At 35.3% G+C, this 19,573-nt stretch overlaps 1 protein-coding gene across 3 annotated transcripts in view; it reads left to right on the top strand.

Annotated features, from left to right (window-relative positions):
• BBS9 (Bardet-Biedl syndrome 9) overlaps positions 1–19,573 on the top strand; it is a 285,582-nt gene that overhangs the window by 75,887 nt on the left and 190,122 nt on the right. For all 3 annotated transcript variants that reach the window (XM_032707850.1, XM_032707763.1, XM_032707681.1), the window contains exon 19: positions 259–411. In XM_032707850.1, the coding sequence (XP_032563741.1) occupies positions 259–411 (153 nt within the window). The remainder of the gene's footprint in view (positions 1–258; positions 412–19,573) is intronic.

Genomic DNA, 19,573 nt, shown 5'->3' with positions numbered 1-19,573 from the left:
TGATGAGATATTTGTGCATTTTCACATTTTATTCTGGCTGTTGACAATTAGTGTTGAATTCAGTCGGAAATGATAATTCTTGAAAATGTTAGTAAGCTTTATGAGGAGTGTGAAGTATGAAACTGGTATAAACGACAATCATATTCGTATAATACGCTCTGTCGCAAAAATTTTACTAAATTTCTCCCGTTTTGTTTACAATGTGCATACAATATATATGACCCTTAATCTGAATTCTTGAAAACCCTTAAATTGCAGCTACGTTTGAATGCTGAAAAATTTCAGGAACTGTTATCTGAAAGGGCCGTACAGTTTCGAGCTATTGAGCGACGACTGCTGACACGATTCAAAGATAAAACTCCTGCTCCTCTTCAACATCTGGACACCTTGCTAGAAGGAACATTTAGAGAGGTCAGTACAGTTTGATTATGAACCTAACCCTTCTTGTTGGTAAAACCTAGCTTAAAGCATATAAGCTGTGCTTTCCTGGTTACATTTACCATCCAAGAGACCAGGAAGCAGTAATTTGTTTAACCTAATAGTCCCTGTAACTTTCCAGATGATTTGCAATAGTTTTATTTAATCTGCGACCACAAAATCTTTACTCCTGGGTCACACCAGCTTGACAGCACATCATTCTTTCCTAACTGATGTTGATAGTGTAAATATTTTATAGTTCATGTGAAAATATTTTATAGTTCATAGCTTGTGTAAATATTTTATGGTACACTGTAAACTGGCGGAATGGTTTGGCTGGTGTAACATTCACAACAAAATTGTCTGAGACTGACCATGTCCTTCCTATGGGGATTTTATGTTCTAATCATTTCAGAATGTGATAGCTGCAGAAGAGCAGTGTTTAAAAAAACAAATCATTCCTGAACCATCCTTGTACTGGACAAAGAATAAACCAATTTTTCTTCCTTTTGCTGCCTCAGCTCTGCATTGCTTTAGAATAACACTTTTTAATTATGTGTTCCCTCTGTTAAGAAATTATGTGTTTTTTGCTTTTCTGTTAGAGGATCTGATTTTACTTTCTAACATGCTTTGTTTGAGAAGCTGAGTTACAATTAGATTCCTTGCTGAAAAAAAGAGTTGCCTTTATGCAGTGTTGTATATCACAACAACTAAAACCCAAAGCTGTTAAGGAAAAGTATTTACCCTTACTGTTTCATCTAAGAAAACATTTCTTTAAATTGGAGAAAACTTCCTTTCCATGTATGCTTATACATGAGTCAGATTTGCCCTTATTTCAGTCTTTACTGTGAATGAGTTAACATAAGATGATTTAAGTTTGAAAGTGGGCATTTTCTGGTTGCTTTAAGAAATACTAGCTATTGTTGTGATAGATGGGTTATTATTTAACACTTTGAAATGACGTGACTAAATAAGCCCAAGAGATTAAGGTGAGTCTCTTGAGTCTGCTTTTGCTGTGTAGAACTTTTGCTTCTAAACTTAAAAGCAACTGGGATGTGCTTGAAAAATTTTCTTCTGCAGTTGATTTGAAAGATGAATTCTGAGAATATGACAAAAATCAGGTTGTTGAAATAGATACATATTGCAGAAGCTTATAAGATCCTTCAAACCAGGATTAGATGGGTACTTTTCTTAACATTACTGTTGTGAGCTTTTTGAATTGGAATTAGTGCAGTTGGAAGGAGAATGAGGAAAAATATTTGTTTTCAGAGAACAAATGCTTAATTTTTTTCACAATTGTTAAAACTTTATTTTAAGCAAACCCACATTTTTCTTGGTAGATTTCCTTTGTAATTTCTTTTGTTCATGGGAATTCTCTTCCAATAAAGAAATGTTGTTATTGTTAGTACAAAAAAAATGTAGTAAAATGGTCATTGCCATAGAGACCCCACTGCTGCATATGTTGTTTCAAAAGTGAGAGCTGTGGTAGGATTTAATATTGACTCTGCTGTGGGGGTGAAATAAAATAGCTCAATGATGCATTTTCTATATTAGAAAAGACCTTGTTTTCTTTAATTCAGTATCAAATTCTGTCTTTATTTGAACAAGTATGTCTAATACAAATAGTTGAGGTATTCAAAATATGGCAAATGAGTTTTCTGAAAACGAATAATGAGGCTGGTTAAATATGAACAGTATGAAGTCTCACTCCAAAAATTCTTTTAAGCACGTATGCTTTTTGACATTGAAGCAAATACAATTTTTATTCTCATATAATTATCTGAGAATCTCATCTCCTCCCTTATATAAAATATTTTTATAATGAGAAAACTTACCTTGTTTTATCCCCTTATTTTAAGCTAAAGTAATTGTTAGGTACAAAGCAAGGTTTTGTTGCTTTTTACATTGGGTTTTGTAGGCAGAAGGGAAATGTGTATGTTTTGGTTTTATAGTGCATTCCAAACCTTTTCATCTAGAACAGAAGGGAGTTTCCAGTTAATTTGAATATGTGATTTTATTAGCCTTTTTAACACAGAATCTCCAGGACTGGGGCACTACATGAATTACATTCTTCATAGGATAACTATTATAGCCTAGGATATATAAAGGTGCCTCTTACTGCTTCCTGTATTTCCTTTTATCAGAACAGTTATGGAGCAGATGTATGACCTTTGTATGAACAACCTTTTAAATACAAATCAAATAATGAATATACAACTCCTGTAATTTCATTGCCTAGGTGTGATAAATACCTACTGTAAATTTATTCTGTATGGTTTCTCTGCCCACCTGTAAATTGTTATGAATTACTGAACTGATTTGACTTTTACTACTAAAGTAGATGGTAAATGTTAATTTTCAGATTTTCAACTTCAAGTAACAGTTGTGTTTGTATGATATGTAGGTAGATGTACAATGCATGTCGAAGTTATGGTTGCTAAACAAGAAAAAATTAATCATGCTGCATTTGATTCTCCGGTAAAAAGCATTTCTGTTTATGAACTAGTTTTTTGCATTAATCCTTTTACACTAACAACAAGGCAGGCTGTATTTAGTGCTACAATAAAATTACTGATGGGTTTATTGTAAGGAAACTTTAGCCTTACTTTTCAACTTGAAAATAATGAAGAAATGTATAAGCAGGCATTGGTTTGTGCAATAAAAAAAGCTTGCGTTTGGTTTTATTGCCCTGTTTAATATTTTCTTTTAGAATTTGTCTTTCTTAAGTAATAATATAGATCTAAATGGATTGGAGTGGGTAGTAACCACAGTTAACAAATAGTGACATCAGGTGTTCCATTCTGGAAGGAAAAGAAAAGCTGTTATATACTTAGACTTGTATGTTAGAAAAAGGAAATGTTATTCTTATGATCTTTAAGAATGATTTGTAGGAATGTGCTATGAAGAAAAATAGAAAAATCTATTTGCAATATATGCAAATTCTCGATCTCTGATTAAAAAATTTAGCAGTGCAGTTGGACATGCTGCTACCACTTCTTCTAAGAAAGGATTTTAATTAGATAAATTTAAAAGCAATTGAACGGTAGTTGAGATTGCATATATGTTTTGTAATTTAAAGGACTTCAAATATGGAGTGAGATTGCAGCAAATTTTATGGTAGCTGTTGTAAACAGCATGTACTTTGTATAATGCTCCCCTACTAGAGACATGTTATTGCTTGAAAGTGTAGTTTAATGATCTTTTATGTCTACAATGTGTTTTCTGTCATATTAGAAAAAAAAAATCAGAGTTTGGCAGTAGCTGTAGGTTATTGCCCTGAAATCGTAATTTTCATGCATTGACTCTTGGCAAACATTACTTAGATTTCCAGGTACAAGCTGGAATTAATAAATGTCATAAAAATGAGATGCTTCAATTTCTTATGTTAGCCCACATGGATTTTATCCTAGTGAATATAAGCAATACTAGCTATGTCTAGTTATGTTTAACCCTGTAACCACGTTTAAAAGCCTACCGCAGTTACATTCCTTTAGGGAAAGAGGAGGAAGGATGAATTTGAACTCTGGAGTGGAGTTCTGCTAAGGCACTAGCTGTTCTTTAACCAATTTTAAGTACTTAAGACATGAATCTGAGACAAGATTGAACAGTTCAAGTTTACAAAAAAGAATGTAATGACAAAACAATCACTTCTACCTTGCATTGCTTCATAATTTTTCTTCCTTATTCTACTTTTCATTGTAATACAAAACAATTTGTTCTGTATCCCCACACTTCCATCACATGTAGTAACATAGTTCCTTTCCTATTCTTTGATACCGTTATTGCATGGTATCTCAGGTTTCCCCATGTTCTGTGCTTTCTAATCTCAACTTTTGCCCTTGGCCCCAGCACCCCTCTGACAGTTGCTTATTTGTGCAATGTCAAGTCAGTGAATTAGTGCTGACTGGCAGCAGCCATCTAGCCAGACAAGATGGATGATGTCTTCTGTCTCGGTAGAAATACTAATAGTGTCTCTCCCCTCTCTGTCTGCTAATTAAAAAAATATATACAGAAACTGAATGATTTCTAACTCTTCATGTTACTGTAAAATTTTGTATGGAAGTGACAGTTACTAGGAATAGACTAACAAAACAAGCTTGACATAAATGGTCAGCACAGTTGCATGACCTCAGACATCTAGACTTAAGAACTACATGTTTTACAACAGGTCTTTATTTTTGATCAGTGAGACATTTTATCTTTTCTTTCTGTATAATACGTTATCCATTCGAGACCATCTTCTGTTACTGAGAGGGTCCAACACATTTTTAAACCAGAACTTCTAGAACTAATTGATGCTGGAGTTTATTCCCTTTATTTTCTCCTAATTCAGCTATTCAGTCACATTCATCTTATTTATATTATTATCGAATAACCTGTCTCTCAGAAATACTTGGCTGTAAGCAGCAGTAAAATGGATTTCAATGTGATTTCTAGATCTTGCTCAATAAACAACCAGAAGTTGTCCAGATCATTCTGCTGTCTTTAGTATACGTTTTTTATTTATCTTGGCTTTTCTTGGCCTTGCATCTTGTGAGTTCTGAATTTTTCTTTTAAAATCTCTTCTTGAAACAAGGGAAAAAGTATTTGAATAGTCTTTCAGATTTCAAGAGGTGCTCATAGGTTGCTCTTTACAGGTAGTAGAAAATAACATAGTTCCTACGGGTCTTTTTTTTTTTTTCAGTGTAACTTCCCTCATCTGTTTTCCCTTCTGGAAAGTAAGTGTAGCATTTCACCATCAGTCTGTTAGAAGTGGTCAACAAACAAAATTGCTTCCAGGTAGAGATACCATGACTCCTCGTTTAGAATAAAGAAGGCAGTACCATCAGGAGGATCCATTTTAATTCTTTACATGGCAGTAAACTGTAGAAATTTGTTGCCTGTGACTGAGAAAGCTGTGACTTTCACATGTAAGGGTAGCTGTTTTCCTTGAGGTCTATGATGTGAGCTGCCCCTTGCATATACAGCCCTGGATGTTTGTTGGGGATCTTTGAGAATTCAGTGGAGACTTCTAAAGAAACAGATGAATTTTGTGAAGGATTTGGAAGTCAAATGTCTCTAAATGAGTGCATTGGTTCTTTTAATTAGTAATGTCATAGGCATTGCCCTTTCCATTTCATATGAAAGTTTTGAAGAAAGCTGCTTCTTATATTTTCAGAACTTTGTGACCTTTTTTTACACAGCTGTTTCATTGATGTAGCATAATTTTAACAGAAAGATGGACTATTTCATGTGTTTGAGATGAAATCGAAGCAATTGTTCTATGAATGCCAACTGCAAAAACTTAGGACTAGCCCACATTTTTATGTTACAGCACGGGATTGGTACTGAAGTGTCCTTGTTTGTTCTTTGTTTATGGATAACTTTTTTTGGCAACTGGTTTGATCGTTTTGGAACCCTTCAATCCCATGTCATTTTCAGATGCAGTTACTATACTGCATGACAGGATCTGTTCTGGTCTTGAAAGCTGACATTTGGATAATCAAACCTAAAGCTAACTTTACAGTATTCTTCTTCTCAAAGAAAGAAAAAAAATTAGAGCAAGACATGATTAAAGCATGTAGGATTTGCAGCTGAAAGAACATTCAGCTCATGTTAAAGAGTTAACTAAAATTTTTTTTTTAGAAAAGCCTCCAAGAGAAAACTATGATACATCAAACTTTCAAAACTAAATATATGGAGAAAAAGCAAATCTCTTTCATCCCTGGACATAATTTAGGATGCCACGGGAAGTGCACTAAATATTTATGTTTCTTGAGGTTTCAGGAGAATGTGTAATTAATCTAAATTTTGGACAGAACTTAAAGGAACTAACTCTGAGCACATCTTACTGAACAAGACATTTGTGAGGAATTTCTTGCCTAGTGTTGCTGATCCTGCATGTTATGTCTCTCTTTTATTGTGGTTTGTGATTAAATGAGAGTGTTGAAACCTCGTCAAGCAGTATTTTATGCATTAAAATACTGTGTGATTGTTCTCGTGCATTTTATAGTATTTGACACTATCAGACAAAATTAGTTTTGGGTGTAAATCATTACACGATTGAGATAACTATTGGATTCTGAATTGTAACCTCTGAATCATATGATTTCCTCTTGGAAATTTTAGCATTTCATATGAAAACTAATATTTCCACAAACAGTTGACAAGTTAGCATATGTTAGCATATTTTGTCCTTCTTGTCTAACACTTCTGATCACTTTTTGGAACAGATCATTAGCTGATTTAAGCCACTGTTATTCTGGAAAGCCTGGTTATAAGGTGTGGGGTTCTGGCCCAGTGTTTCAGTGCTTACCTTTATGCCTGACATATTGTCATGCATCTGCTTTGCTTGTGCTCAACATCAGCTAGATGTGAATGTGATGTCATCTGGAAGCTTTGCACTGGTATCAAAGTTGAACAAAAAAAACTTACTAATACCCCTTCTTCGTATCATGAATACAACTGTGTGGAAAAGAGAGCCACTCTAACTGGAAGGTTCTAACTTATTTTCATGTCTTCAACAAGAGATTTGGATCTTGTCACTGCGTTTGTGCTTCCTTTGAGATCTCCCCTCTTTGCCTCTGTTTGTTCCCTGTTTTTCTCTGCTTTCAGAATAGGATTCCCCTAGCTATCAAATGATATCCTTCCATTTGGTTTTTTAGTCTGTTATTTCTGGGGTTTGGTTGCAGATTCACGTGATTGAACTGACTTCTGTATGGTCAGGGTTTTTGTTCAAGGGAGCTGGAAATACCCTAGGTTAGTAATCCTTGGTTGTTTCGGGCTGTTAGATAGAGTAATTTCTTTCTGATATTTTCATAATGATGTCAGCACAAAGATGAAGAGTATATTGAAGGCAGATACCTCTGCCCTCATTAGATGTAGGTGTTTGTGTGCATGTGCACATGCATATGTACTTGTATAACTACATGCAATTCATTTGAGTCTTCAGAGTTGTTCCCGGGTGTCTTTTTAGTGTTGTGTATTTAAGTCAGAATTTTACTTCCATGATAGTTAATATAAACAGGTCCAGAACCTAATATATTATATAATAATATCCTCATTTCTCTCCCTAACTCATTTTTGTCTACAGATTTAGGAAGCCAGACTCTTTATTTCTAACCTGGAATTTAATACATTGCTAGGTGTTATACAAAGTAAGTATGTGCATTACTAAATAAACATAATTTCCTAATGTTTTGAAAGCGTAGGTACTGTTCCTTGCATTATTTGAACACTTGCAGTGTGTGGAGCACTTTGATCGTTGGTGGTTTGTAGTCAGTGGTATATGAAACTCAATATGTTCTGTTCGCTAAAACACGGGGAATGTCATTAAAGGTCCATTAACTCTTTGTTCAAGCCCCTTAACTCTTTTCCTTTCTTATTAATCAGTTGATAAAAATCTCAGAAGTGTTCATTAATGATTGAGTATTCTCTCTCAAATGGCACTTCTGACACACACGGCCTCAGAAACTTGACATTTTGGGAATGATTCATTACTTGATTAGTAAGGACTTTTACCTCAAAGCAAAACCATTAGGTTTTATCATGCATGACTCAAGGGCTGTATATCACACCCGCTCCTGTAATAGTCATTTTCCCCAGATAATGTCAGTGAGAGCTACACCCATAGTATAAATTAGCTCTTTTTGGCTTGAATAAATATGCTGTTCTTTGGAGGAGTTATATTTAACTTCTCTTGTTTTATTGCTGTTTCGGCTAAATGTAGCTTTTTCATAGCCACTAAAAGCAGCTTGTTGGCTATTACATATAATTAAAATTCTCTATTTTACTGGTGTTCACATAGCGTTATATTTCCATTTCCTTAAGACTTTTTAAACTTTAACAGTAGAATACTTACAATGTCATCAAAGCCCCTTTTTATTAGAAGATGTATTCTAAAAATGTCTGAAAGTAGTTAGCTGTGCTTGGGAAGCAAATATTAGGATGGCTGGCACAAATCTTCTGATTTTGGTCTGTGGTAGCAATTACTTGCTTCGTTGCGGGACAGTCTTCAGTTTAGTCAGTTTGTGGGACAAATGGGTAATATTGTTCATATCATACTCATATAGTAAGGTTTTTTTGTGGAGGGAGTTAGACACATGTAGAAGTTGGAAACACTACAGCCATCACAAGAGAAAGAAATTGGAAGTAAAATGTCCTTGTGTGTGTAGATGTGGCACAAAGGGCCTCAACTGGGGTCTGCTGGACTGCATTCAGTCTGGCCTGTCACATTTTCCACAGACGAGGGTTCCAACTATGCTGTGCTGTGCCCTACAGCCCCATCTACTGAATTTCTCCTCTTGAACCTGTGAATAGCCAGCTTTTTGAATACCCACTGCTTCATTCAAATCAGTAAAGGACCAAAGGTGTGATTTTTTTTTTTATTATTTCCCCCCAGCACCCCCACTCCACTTGGGCTGCAGTTACCACTTTAAACCTGTGGCACCAATGTGACCTATCGGAGGATTCCCCAAACTATGATTCAGTCCTCAGGGGTATGGACAGATTGTACTGCCTGGTGTATAAAGGCAATAGTAGGAAGTGATTTATGTCACTTATTGTGACATAAGCATTCTCTGGCACGTTTTGTTGCATTGGCTAATGACTTTTTAAAGGGGAAGAAATAATATCCCTTTGTAGGGGTAGATCTTATATCCTCATCCTAATATGAGTTCACCAGACCATGAGGGCTTTCTATAGGGGCTGAAAGATCCTGTATGTATTTGAATGAGTGAAAATGGCACCAGTTGGCTACAATTCCCAAAAGAAAGGAATACTGATGAGTTTTATTTTTTTGAAAGAAATGTCATATCTGATAATCTGAATTACCAGATACCCTTGCTGAAGCTTAAATCATTGACAGGCTCTTTCACTGGGAGAAATACTCCATAGGCAAGAGAAGAAGTGCTATGCAGTAGTGTAATCAAAACTTGAATAAAAAAAATTGATGCTATCTTCATAGGTGGATGGAAAGTACTCTTATTTCATGCTCCCTAGAAAGTTTTCTGTATCAGCCCTGTAATTATGTAGTACAAAAGCATTTGAGACATAAAAGCTATAAGCTAAGAATTAGTGAGCATATCTGGTATAAGTTACAGTGGTTTATTTGGTAGTTTGCATACATGATCTTTGTAAAAATTTCTCATTTTAATTGAATAGTCTAGATATGACGAATTAATTGAATATTGAATTATTATCCATTTTGGTTGATTTCTGCATGCAGTGCTAAGACCATTGTTGATGGCTTGTGATGTAATTTTAATAGTTTGGGTTTGGGTGGCTACTGTACTTTTTTTACTACTGTATACCTGGGTGCAGTGCCTTCAGGTAACTGAATTAACTTTGAACTAGATAATTTTCTTGTGTAAGCTCCCAATAAATGATACTGATTTCTTTGATGTGCAATAGATGAGAGTTTTGCATTGTGGATCGATGGCAAGTATATGTTGGTTTCAAATTCATGCTGAGTAAATATTTCACAGACTTTGTTCATGTCAATTTATGTGTTCATTATACCAGCAATAAATATTAAGAGGGAGAGTTACACAATTTGTGTAATTCAATAGCATTTTGTGACAAACTGCTTTAAAACAAAACGAAAAGATGTCCCTCCCCCAAACCAAAACTTAAAAAACCTGGGAAATAAATATTTGATGGCTAAATGAACTAAATTATTTATTCATATAACGCTTGCAGATCTTGATGTGAATTGGGTGTTGAGGTGGATTTGGTTACTGTTGTATCTGTACTGTAAACCCAGCAATACCAAGCTGTACTGTCTGCAAACTTAAGCTAAAAATATTTTACCTCAGTCTGTACAACTACTTATTTCCATTAACATATAGAGAATGAGCATCTGAATTACTGTTCTGTTTTTTTTGGGTACTCTTGCAGGTGTGAAATTTAATTTAGTCACTGATGATGGCTAGTCCAAAATGACTTGTATAGACCAATGTCAGTGGTAGGAATAGATGTGAGATCATCAATCCCCTGCTCTGCACACTCCTGGTCAACTCAGTTAAGATTCTGTGTGGTATTACTTACCAGAGGCAGTATAGTAGTAGATTGGATTCCTGAAGAAAAAAAAAATCAAAAATATTATAAATGCTTTATAAAAAAAAATAAAAATCTGTTTCTTCGTACGTGTGTTCCTTGCAGTCAGCTCAGAGCTGATGCTCTAGCCACTACCACTCTGAGGAAAAATGTAACTTGTGTGGTCATTCTCCCAATTTAGATCTTTTTAATAAAAGGTACAGTTTATGTTGGAGCTAAACTGTTGGTTAAATCTGTAAATTGACAAAAACAAAAGGGAAAAGAACTTTCCCATTTCTTCTTGCCAGTTGGCATTTCAACAAATCTATTTTATATTTCAGTTGTGCTTGAATTCCACAGAGTAGGTGTTTCTACATTGTGAAACCTTTAATTATTCCATTGTGGATAGTTTAAACCAGGATGAAAAGGAAAAAGGTGGTTAATTTGGTGTAATGAACTGAGAGGTTCAGAAGTCAGGAGGGAAGAAGACAGTAGTGATGAGTATCATAACTACGGAGATACTATTTTAAAGCTTTTATTAAATAGAATGTTCTGTCCCTTCTGCTTACCTTGAGTTCTTTGACAAAGTTTTATGGCTGCAAATTTCTTGGTTTAATATTGGCAATTTGTTATGGATACAGACTTGCTGTTATTTAGATATCTTAAAATTAAGTACTTGTTTGAGTTCCTTGTTGGATGGACAACCAGGATGCTGAAATGTTGAGGTGACAGGGTTTGACTGAAACAACTCTAATCCTTATTTTTCCAGAAAGCCTTTTGGTCAGTATGGTTGCTGAAGGCTATGCTTACCAGGCTAAGTTCCTGTAACATGGGTAGGAGAAGTGGGGAAAAAGACGTTATATATCACAGGAACTAGAGTTTTTAAATGGTATTTTTAAAGGAATCATTCCACTTCCATTTAGGAAATTTGAAAGTATTTGGGATGGATAACATAATTTTTACCTTGTTCATTGTTTATACTCTTAAGACCAGTCTACTTAGAAAAAGCAACACCTATTAAAGGCCTTTGAATTCAGAGTCTTTCATGTCACAATGGGTCTATTTACTGCTGTCAGTAGGCTCGTAATATATTCAGCTTGAAGAGGTTAACAAGCATACCTCGGAGTGTTACTTTTATTTTCTGTTCTGTGACACTTAGCAAAATCCCATTATACAATTGAGTAGTATTATAATGTTAAAATGTTAATTTGTTCTGCATTCCGTTAAAATTGGATTTTTTTCTTGTGCATTGGCCCATGCGTTTTGTATAAAACCTATAATTTAAGCACTATTCCATAGAAATGCCCTAAATTAGTAACCTTTTGCCTTTGCTACCTTAATTACGTCTCATTACTTAGTACTTAAAGAGCAACCTCTAGCTATTGGTTAAATATTTACTAGCTAAATAGATTTGTAGTGTTAAAGAAAACAGTAGCCCTTGCCACTGTTTTAACTTGATTGGGATTTCAGAGTTTTGAGAAATTCCATGCTTTGCTGGACAAAAAGTGAACTTTTTGCATTTTCTTTATTTTTTCATTTCTCCTTAACGAGCCTTTAATTGTGTGTTATCTGTCTGTTACACTCCAGCAGGCAATTGAAAGTCTGTCTTAAAATAAGTATTTTCAAAAAGACTGTTGTGTTTCAATATGGTCTATGTCTTCTATCTCCATTTATTCCTTTTAACTTTTTTAAGCATCTGATACAAAAAATTTCTATTTTTATTGTGGAAACAAATATGAAGCAGCTTGCTTGGCTACTAATAGCTATCTTCCAGATTTTTACTTCCTTTTGGGAAGAAGGCAGTATTGTTTGATCAGAATCACAAGGAATATGATTCATTAAAACATCTGTTGTGTTGTCTTTTCTGACAAATTGAAAGATCACTTCTCTTTGGTCTTTTAATTGTATGCAGAAGTCATAAACTGCAGAAGTTATTAACAGCTTGCAGGTTGACTTAATCTTCAGTATTTTTATTAATGTCTATTGGATTGTATTTTTGAATTTTATTATATTTTTTGCTATTTTTTCTTCTGTATGAAACCATGTGAAGAGACTATAGTTTATAATTGCAGTTATTTAGAATTTCATGCTGTTAAATTTCCTGTCATATGCAAAGATATCCTGTTTAATTTCCTATTTTACTTTTTTTTTTTTTTAATCTTTCTGAGAACCACGGTAGTGGAAGCTTGTTTACAACAGACTTGTCTATCTGACTTGATTCCTACCCGATACATAACTACCGCTCTTCTTATCTGGTTCTTAAGTTGATGTTTGCACTGTCCACTTGCTTTTGGAAACCTGATGTCTCCAAAAAGTTCCTTCACCCATTCTTCCCATATATTTTGTTACATTATGGGTTAAAAATTGCAGACTGACATGGTTACAGTTTGAAGTATAACTCTCCATTTATGTTAATTGTTGTAATACCATTGACTTCTAAAAAAGGCAAGAGACAAGTGGAGAAAAACACATTGATAAAAGTCTTCATCTTGTTCATGTTTTTTTTCTTCTGTGGGGAAAACCATCTATGGAACAGATAAACGTTTGCCCTCTAGTGTATAAATTTGTTCCTGTGAAAACCAGTTCTAATTTCTGAAATGTATGTTATTAAGCTTCTACTCAAAAAAAGTTTAAAGGTAGATGACAATATCAGCAGTGCATTTGCAGGGAAAGTCCAATTGGCTTGTCCAATTTTAGGCTATGTACTTCAAACTTTGAAGTAGATAGTTTCTCTGAAAACAACTTTTCATGCTTTGTTTCCTATGTCACTGTTTATACATTCTGTATCCATAAGCTCTGAAACCATTACTTCACTATTCATGCAAAGGTTTGAGTGATTTGTTGCTTATTGTCTGTATTTGTTCTTGGGTTTGAATTCAGCAAGTCAATCTGTAAAGGCAACAACTGCCTAAGAGACCCTGTTTTATTTTCGAAAAGAAAAGTTCTGTGGAAACCTTTCCCTAAGAAGAGTTTTTGAGGTTTATGTGGATTACAAAGCATTAAGAAGGGTCATTTCTTAATTTTCTTTCCAAGCAAAAATGCCAAGATACAATTTTAGCAGGTATTAGTAAAAATTGAAAAGTATGCTTTGTGTTCTGGGACTGGTGCCAGCATCTGTATTTGCAACTCCCAAGACAGGTCTGAGTGAAACCTTTTCCTCATTGCCCTCAGAAGACTGCTAGAACAAGCCTGTGACATTTCTGTTCAGTTCCATCTGTGATATTTACTTCCCCGTCATAATTTTTTTTTTTTTTTTGAAGTTTATGGCTGCTGCAAAGGAGTTTACTCTCTGGGGAGTGGTGAGGGGGGAGACAAAGAAGGAAAGAAAAAAGTCAGAACACTTTGTTTTGATCACAGGGGCATTTTTGTAGTACGAGGTCACATTTAATTTGTGTAGCATGTTTTGGTGATTCTGGATCCCAATTATCATGGGAGTTAATAGCTCTGACTTTTAACACAAGCTGAGGTCTGTTCTCTAGCCCAGGTAAGTTTGTTCATTTTTTTTAATTGAAACAAATGGGACTGACTGTAAATTGCAATATTTCATAAAATGTCCAGTAAGTTGGAGTATTTTTTTTAAAGAGATTCAAAGTCTTGTCTTGTTTTCTATGAATGTTACAACCTATGCTGTTTCTTTATTTTTTTTTTTCATATTTTGATAGAGGATCAAATGGAGGGGGTTAGGTTTCTGTGCATATGTTGCTTCTTCAAAATAGCGTGTTTATCAGGTGAAGGATAGATAAAATGATGCATGCATCCAGGTTCTTCTAATCTATGTTTCAAGGGGCTTTTCTGTGCCTTATTGAGGAACTTAATTTGTTGTAGCTTTATTCTGAGCAGTAGGGAGCCCTCTTTAATCCTATTCTATCTAGGACTGCTTCAGATGCTCTAACTTTGAAAATAGGCCACTTTATTAGGCCAACTAAATATGGATTTAAGCGTCTAAATTCTAGTTTGACAATATATGTGCTTCAAAAACATACCTTTTAAACAAGAAGTAAGACTCCTCGATTTTTGCCTCTCTGTTTTGTTAACTTTTGCCTTGTATAAGGAACAGTTTTGCTTTCAGGGGAAAAATGGATTGTTCCAGCAGAGTGCAGCAAAAGACAAATATTGTAAATATGTTTAGCTTTCCTGTCAAGAGTTGATACATTGTAAAAAAAGAACTTAGATAAGGAGCTCATCATGCATAAAATATCCAACAAATTATGGAGGTACTTTATAAGAAGATTGCAGTTTAGTTAAATTCTTTCTGCTGTTTTTTCCTTCTGAAACTCTGAGACACTGATAGAATTTACTAGTCATTAACAAAGTGTTTAGTGAATAAGTGAATAAGTAAAGTATAAAGATATTCTAAATGGTACTGGTTAGTACTTTATTTGAGGCTGGATTGCAAGCTGATCGAAAAGTTGAGGCTACAATTCAGGATTCTTCCCTTTTTCCCCATACTTAAGCTATTGGCCTCCCCTACCTTTTATAACTTTAGCTACTGTTTCTTTGGTAACTTTTAGTGTTTGGGGTTTTTTTTACCTATATGATTGCTTTGAGGTTTGCAAGCCTTATGTTTTTGGCCTTGGTTTCACTATAACATGCAAACATTTTTCTTTATCTTTTTAAAGCCTTACTTTAACTGACATCATTAAGAAAAGATTATATAGTTGCCTTGACCCTCCACTATGTAAATAAGAGTAGTGTGCAAATAGTGCTTTCTGGATAATATATACAATTTGAGTCAGTCTTGTAGTTTAATCTTGAGGGGAAATTCCCAGAGATGCCAAAGTGTTCTTGCATGTTGCTTATGTGTCTGCATGTCTAGACCCACTTAAGGATACTTCTTTGTACAGGCATAGCTTTGATGGATAGCAGCAATATAAAAGAATAGTGAAGATGCCACCTAAAAGTATAGTTTTTTTATAACTCTAAACCCAGCAGTAATTTTCAGAAACTATAAAGAAGAAATTTAGCCTTAAAACATGTTGGTGAGTGTAAGAGCTACATACGTTCACTATTTTCTTAGCTAAATATGTATATTAAGAAATTGAAAATTAGAACAGATGTGTAAAATATTTCTTAAGAAATCTCAAATGAATGTGGTTTTCCTTAACCCATCTTTTAGAATTCACATAATTTGAATCAAGCTGTAGGTTTTTACGAATAGTTTCTAGTGTTGTTCCCATGTCAGAATCTGGATTTAGAGCCCTAAGCAGGCTTATGTTTTCACTGCTTGGGTTGCAGCCTGATCCCCTGGTCCTCCTGATCCTGGGTTTCAAAATGCCTTGCACTGCCAAAGTTAAAGTGGGAACTGTTCCCAGGGAGTTCATTCTCAGCTCATTAATCAACATGAACAGGTCATATGAGAGACTGAGGACAAGTGAGTCTGCTGGGATCCCCATCCAGTCGTTTGTGGGCCCTGATGACCCATCACCTCCCCAGTCTGCCTTCCCATCCTTCAGTGGGTCCCCATCCCCTCTTGCCACCAGTGGCCCTTCCCTGACATTTTTGCCCAAGAGAAGTGCAGAGGATTCCTTGTTGCACTAGTCCCTTCCTCTGGTTGCTCCTTCTCACTGGTCTCATGAGGACAGTTCCCCAGGGCACAGTGAGAGAAGTAGCATATGCAGATGGTGATGTTGCCATGCTGAAGGAGTAGGGATGTTTGTTTGGAGAGAAATCAGATCAGGCTTTTAGGAGGCTATCCCAGCATTTCAGTCTGCTGCAACTAACAGTTCCCCAATTCTCCCATGTCCTCTGGCTCTAGCAGCCGGTGGCAACAACCTCTGATATATGCTGAAGGATTTTCTTCTACTGTAACTTTGAAACTCTCATATGACAGTAAGAAAAAACTTTCTGTTTAATTTGAAAATTCCTGGGTTTGATTCTGATCAAGTTGTTCAATGCGTGAAGTAAATAAATTTTTGGAGTACCTATAGACTGTAGTCTATAGGCTCAAGGCATCCAGTGTATTGCATGCTGTGCAAGCAAAGAATAAGGTTTTTCTTTTTCCTTTTTCTTTTTTTTTTCCCCCTGAAGATCTTGCCATTTCAGTACACCAAATCCTAACCAAGTTTTGAGTCTAACAGATCCAACATCCTTGGGTGAGTATGAAGGTCAGAGTGATAAGAACATGGAGGTATTTAGGAAAACTGTTACACAATAAGATGATTCTGGTTCATTTATTGGCTTTTAGTGCTGTTTTTTGTTTAAATTTTTGGATCTGTCTCAGTCCGTAGTCTGAAGGGATTTAGTTGCTGACCTTTCCCATACCAGAAAAACTTAATGAGAGCAAGAATGGTGCAAAGCTCATCTGGTGTTTCTCTGGCTTCAGCTTTGTGAAGATTTTATTTACAAGAAGACAAAGGGGAATATGTTTAAGAATCACTCACTAATGAGAAAATGTTGGAATGACCATTATTCCTGTGAAAGTAATACTTAATTTTACACAGCACTTTGTTAGTTTTGGTAGACTAAAGAAAAAGTAGTCAACAACTACAGGCCATAAGGACCGTGAAGAAAAGTTTAAAATTCTTTGAAAATGGTGTGGGACATGTGGCAATGACTAATTTTAGGCCTGCCCTACAGGATTCTTTTAAACATTTCTTTTGTGGTAGCACAGTGTGGCCACACTCTGGTTGGCACTCTTTTCTGCAGGCAGTCCAAATTTAAATTACCAATCATTGCCTCAAATGTTGTACAGACTAACATAGTATTTCTCTTTTGTTTTGTAACATAATGGGTATGTTCACACTGATGGATTTTTTTTTTCTTATTTTTTATTTTCCCTAGCTGTTTGGAAGTTGGAAGCAAGGAAAGATAAAATGAAGTGCTTAAAATGCAGACAAACAGCATCTCATTGTTATACAGAAGCATTGCTTAAATGCTGTAAAAATGAATATTTTAAATTGGCACTGACAGCAGTCAGGAGCTGACCTCTGACTTTGCCTTCTGGTGGGCTCAGCTGAGCTGTATACCTGCCAACTGAGTGGGCTTTCTGTGTAGGTAGTTTGTATTTGCATTTTTAGGTGCTGGTTGCTTCATGAATTCTGCTAGGAAGACCACTGGTAGATCTGAAATCACAATTTGAAAAAGTATTAGGGTTTACAGGTGACTGAGATAGAAGCATCATTGCAAAGATATAATGATGACAATGATAATAATAAATAATGAACCTGAAGATAGTCATGAAAGCTTTTGGTATTGAGAAGATTTTGGGACAATTATTATGCCTTGATAATTGTCATGAGCGAGACTCAGTAAGTTGATTCTGAAATTAATATATGAAGAAGTCATTAGTCTTTGAGAACCACTTTGTGTAAGTAGTAGTTCCAGAAAATCAGCAAGTGGGAGGAATGTTATAAGAAAACGTCTACAAAGAGCACGCTAACTGTTTGGGGTTTTTTGGAGATGAGGACAAGAGAAGTGGAGTGATAACTTCAAGAGGATATGATGTGCCTGTGTTTTTTTGATTCAGTGATGATACAAACTATATGACCTTGGTCTGACTATAACACGTGAGCTGCACGCAGAGAAAGAGGAGAGTTTCAAGGCCCTGGAATACAGAGATGTCTTTGTTATCATGATACCAGACCCTTTGCAGCCTTCATTTTTACTTTTCCAGGCACTGCAACGAGTAGGGGGTATTTATGATCTGCACAGAGTCTGGCTCTTCATGGAAGTTGTGGGGCAGTAGGGAAGGAGATTTAAGCCTTGGATAGATTTTTGAAGCCTACAATAGAGGTGGGTGCAGGCTGATTTAAGTAAGATATTGTGTAGGAAAGCACTTTCTACCTGTAGTTATCAGTGCTAGTGAGACTAAAAAAGATCAGTCTTAGCTTGAGGGAGGTACAATGGTTGTTGCTTTTGGGTAAGAAGATTTTAGGAAGACTGAGGGCTGAAGGAATGTGATAGAGGTTGTACTTGGAAGAGAAGATGGGTAAGGTGACACACTGAAGAGGGGAAGAGAATCTGGAACTTTGAGACAAAATAAGACAGTATATTTACACATAGCACTTTGTCTTAGTTTTTAAATCCAAATCATTTATAGAGGCCTAGAAGTTATTTAAAGCAGGATTGGGCATTTAGATTTTGTGTGTCCTTATTGAGAGGGAAAGCAGGGGAAGGGGAAAAAACCCCAGCATATACAGAAGCTAGTCATGCTTCAAAGCAATAATAAATATTTGGTAAAGATAAAGCAACATTTATGCTGCCTTTACACTTTTGTCACAGTTGAGTCTTTTCATCTAGTAAAGATAATAAATGAATAAACATAAAATATTTGTGTTTGGAAGTTCTTCCTTGGTGTTCATGAAGAGTATTTATTTTCCATCAGTCCATTACAGTGTAACATTGATTGGTGCATGTAATGTATTATTCATACTGTTCTAGTTTCATCCCATTAGCAATGCCAACATTATGCTGAATTCTGTAGTGGTAATCTTGTGTGAAGTCTCTGTACAGTGACTTCTGCAGTGATTCAGATCCTGTTTCATGTTTAGTGACAAGACAGAACGAACTGCAGCACCTTACTGATATTACTCAGTCTTTGTTCCCCTTCCTCCCTCCAATGAAATGAGAATTATAAGTGTACTGTAGACCTATAAAACCAAATTGTGGAAAGCAGAAAGTATATCAAAACTGGTTTATTTTTGGTTCTTGCATTGTATCTTTCTTTGCCTGATAGCTAGTGTTTTTAGAACAGTCAATAACTAAAACCATCACATTACAAAAATAACATGAACAGAATTAAAAACAACCTTCAGATAATGTAGTCTGGCATTTTGGTCCACAAGTGTGATTCTGTGGGCACAATTTTGATAATGTAAGTTGTTGTGTGTAGGGCTGATTTAAATATGTGCTAAATTCGACTGCTCGAGATGGTTAAGATTACTGAAGGTCTGCCTAATGCTAGTACAAAAAAATAACTTTTACATTTGTATCTAGTGTTTACTTCTTTATAATTTAGTACAGGAACTTTTTTTCATGTGCAACAGGCCCAGCCCAATGTTCATCAGATTCAATGATAATCTATTTGTTCACTGATTGATTTGGGCCTGGTGTGCTTAGGTGAATACTTAAGGTTTGTATCTTTTGATCTGAAAGAAATAGACTTCTCCATTCACTTTTCTGAGAATTGAGGTCTTAAAAAATT

This window comes from Chiroxiphia lanceolata, chromosome 1, assembly GCF_009829145.1.
Source record: "Chiroxiphia lanceolata isolate bChiLan1 chromosome 1, bChiLan1.pri, whole genome shotgun sequence".
Classification (NCBI taxonomy): domain Eukaryota; kingdom Metazoa; phylum Chordata; class Aves; order Passeriformes; family Pipridae; genus Chiroxiphia; species Chiroxiphia lanceolata.
Note: the sequence above shows the minus strand (reverse complement) of the source record. Positions and strands in the feature narration are given on the sequence as shown.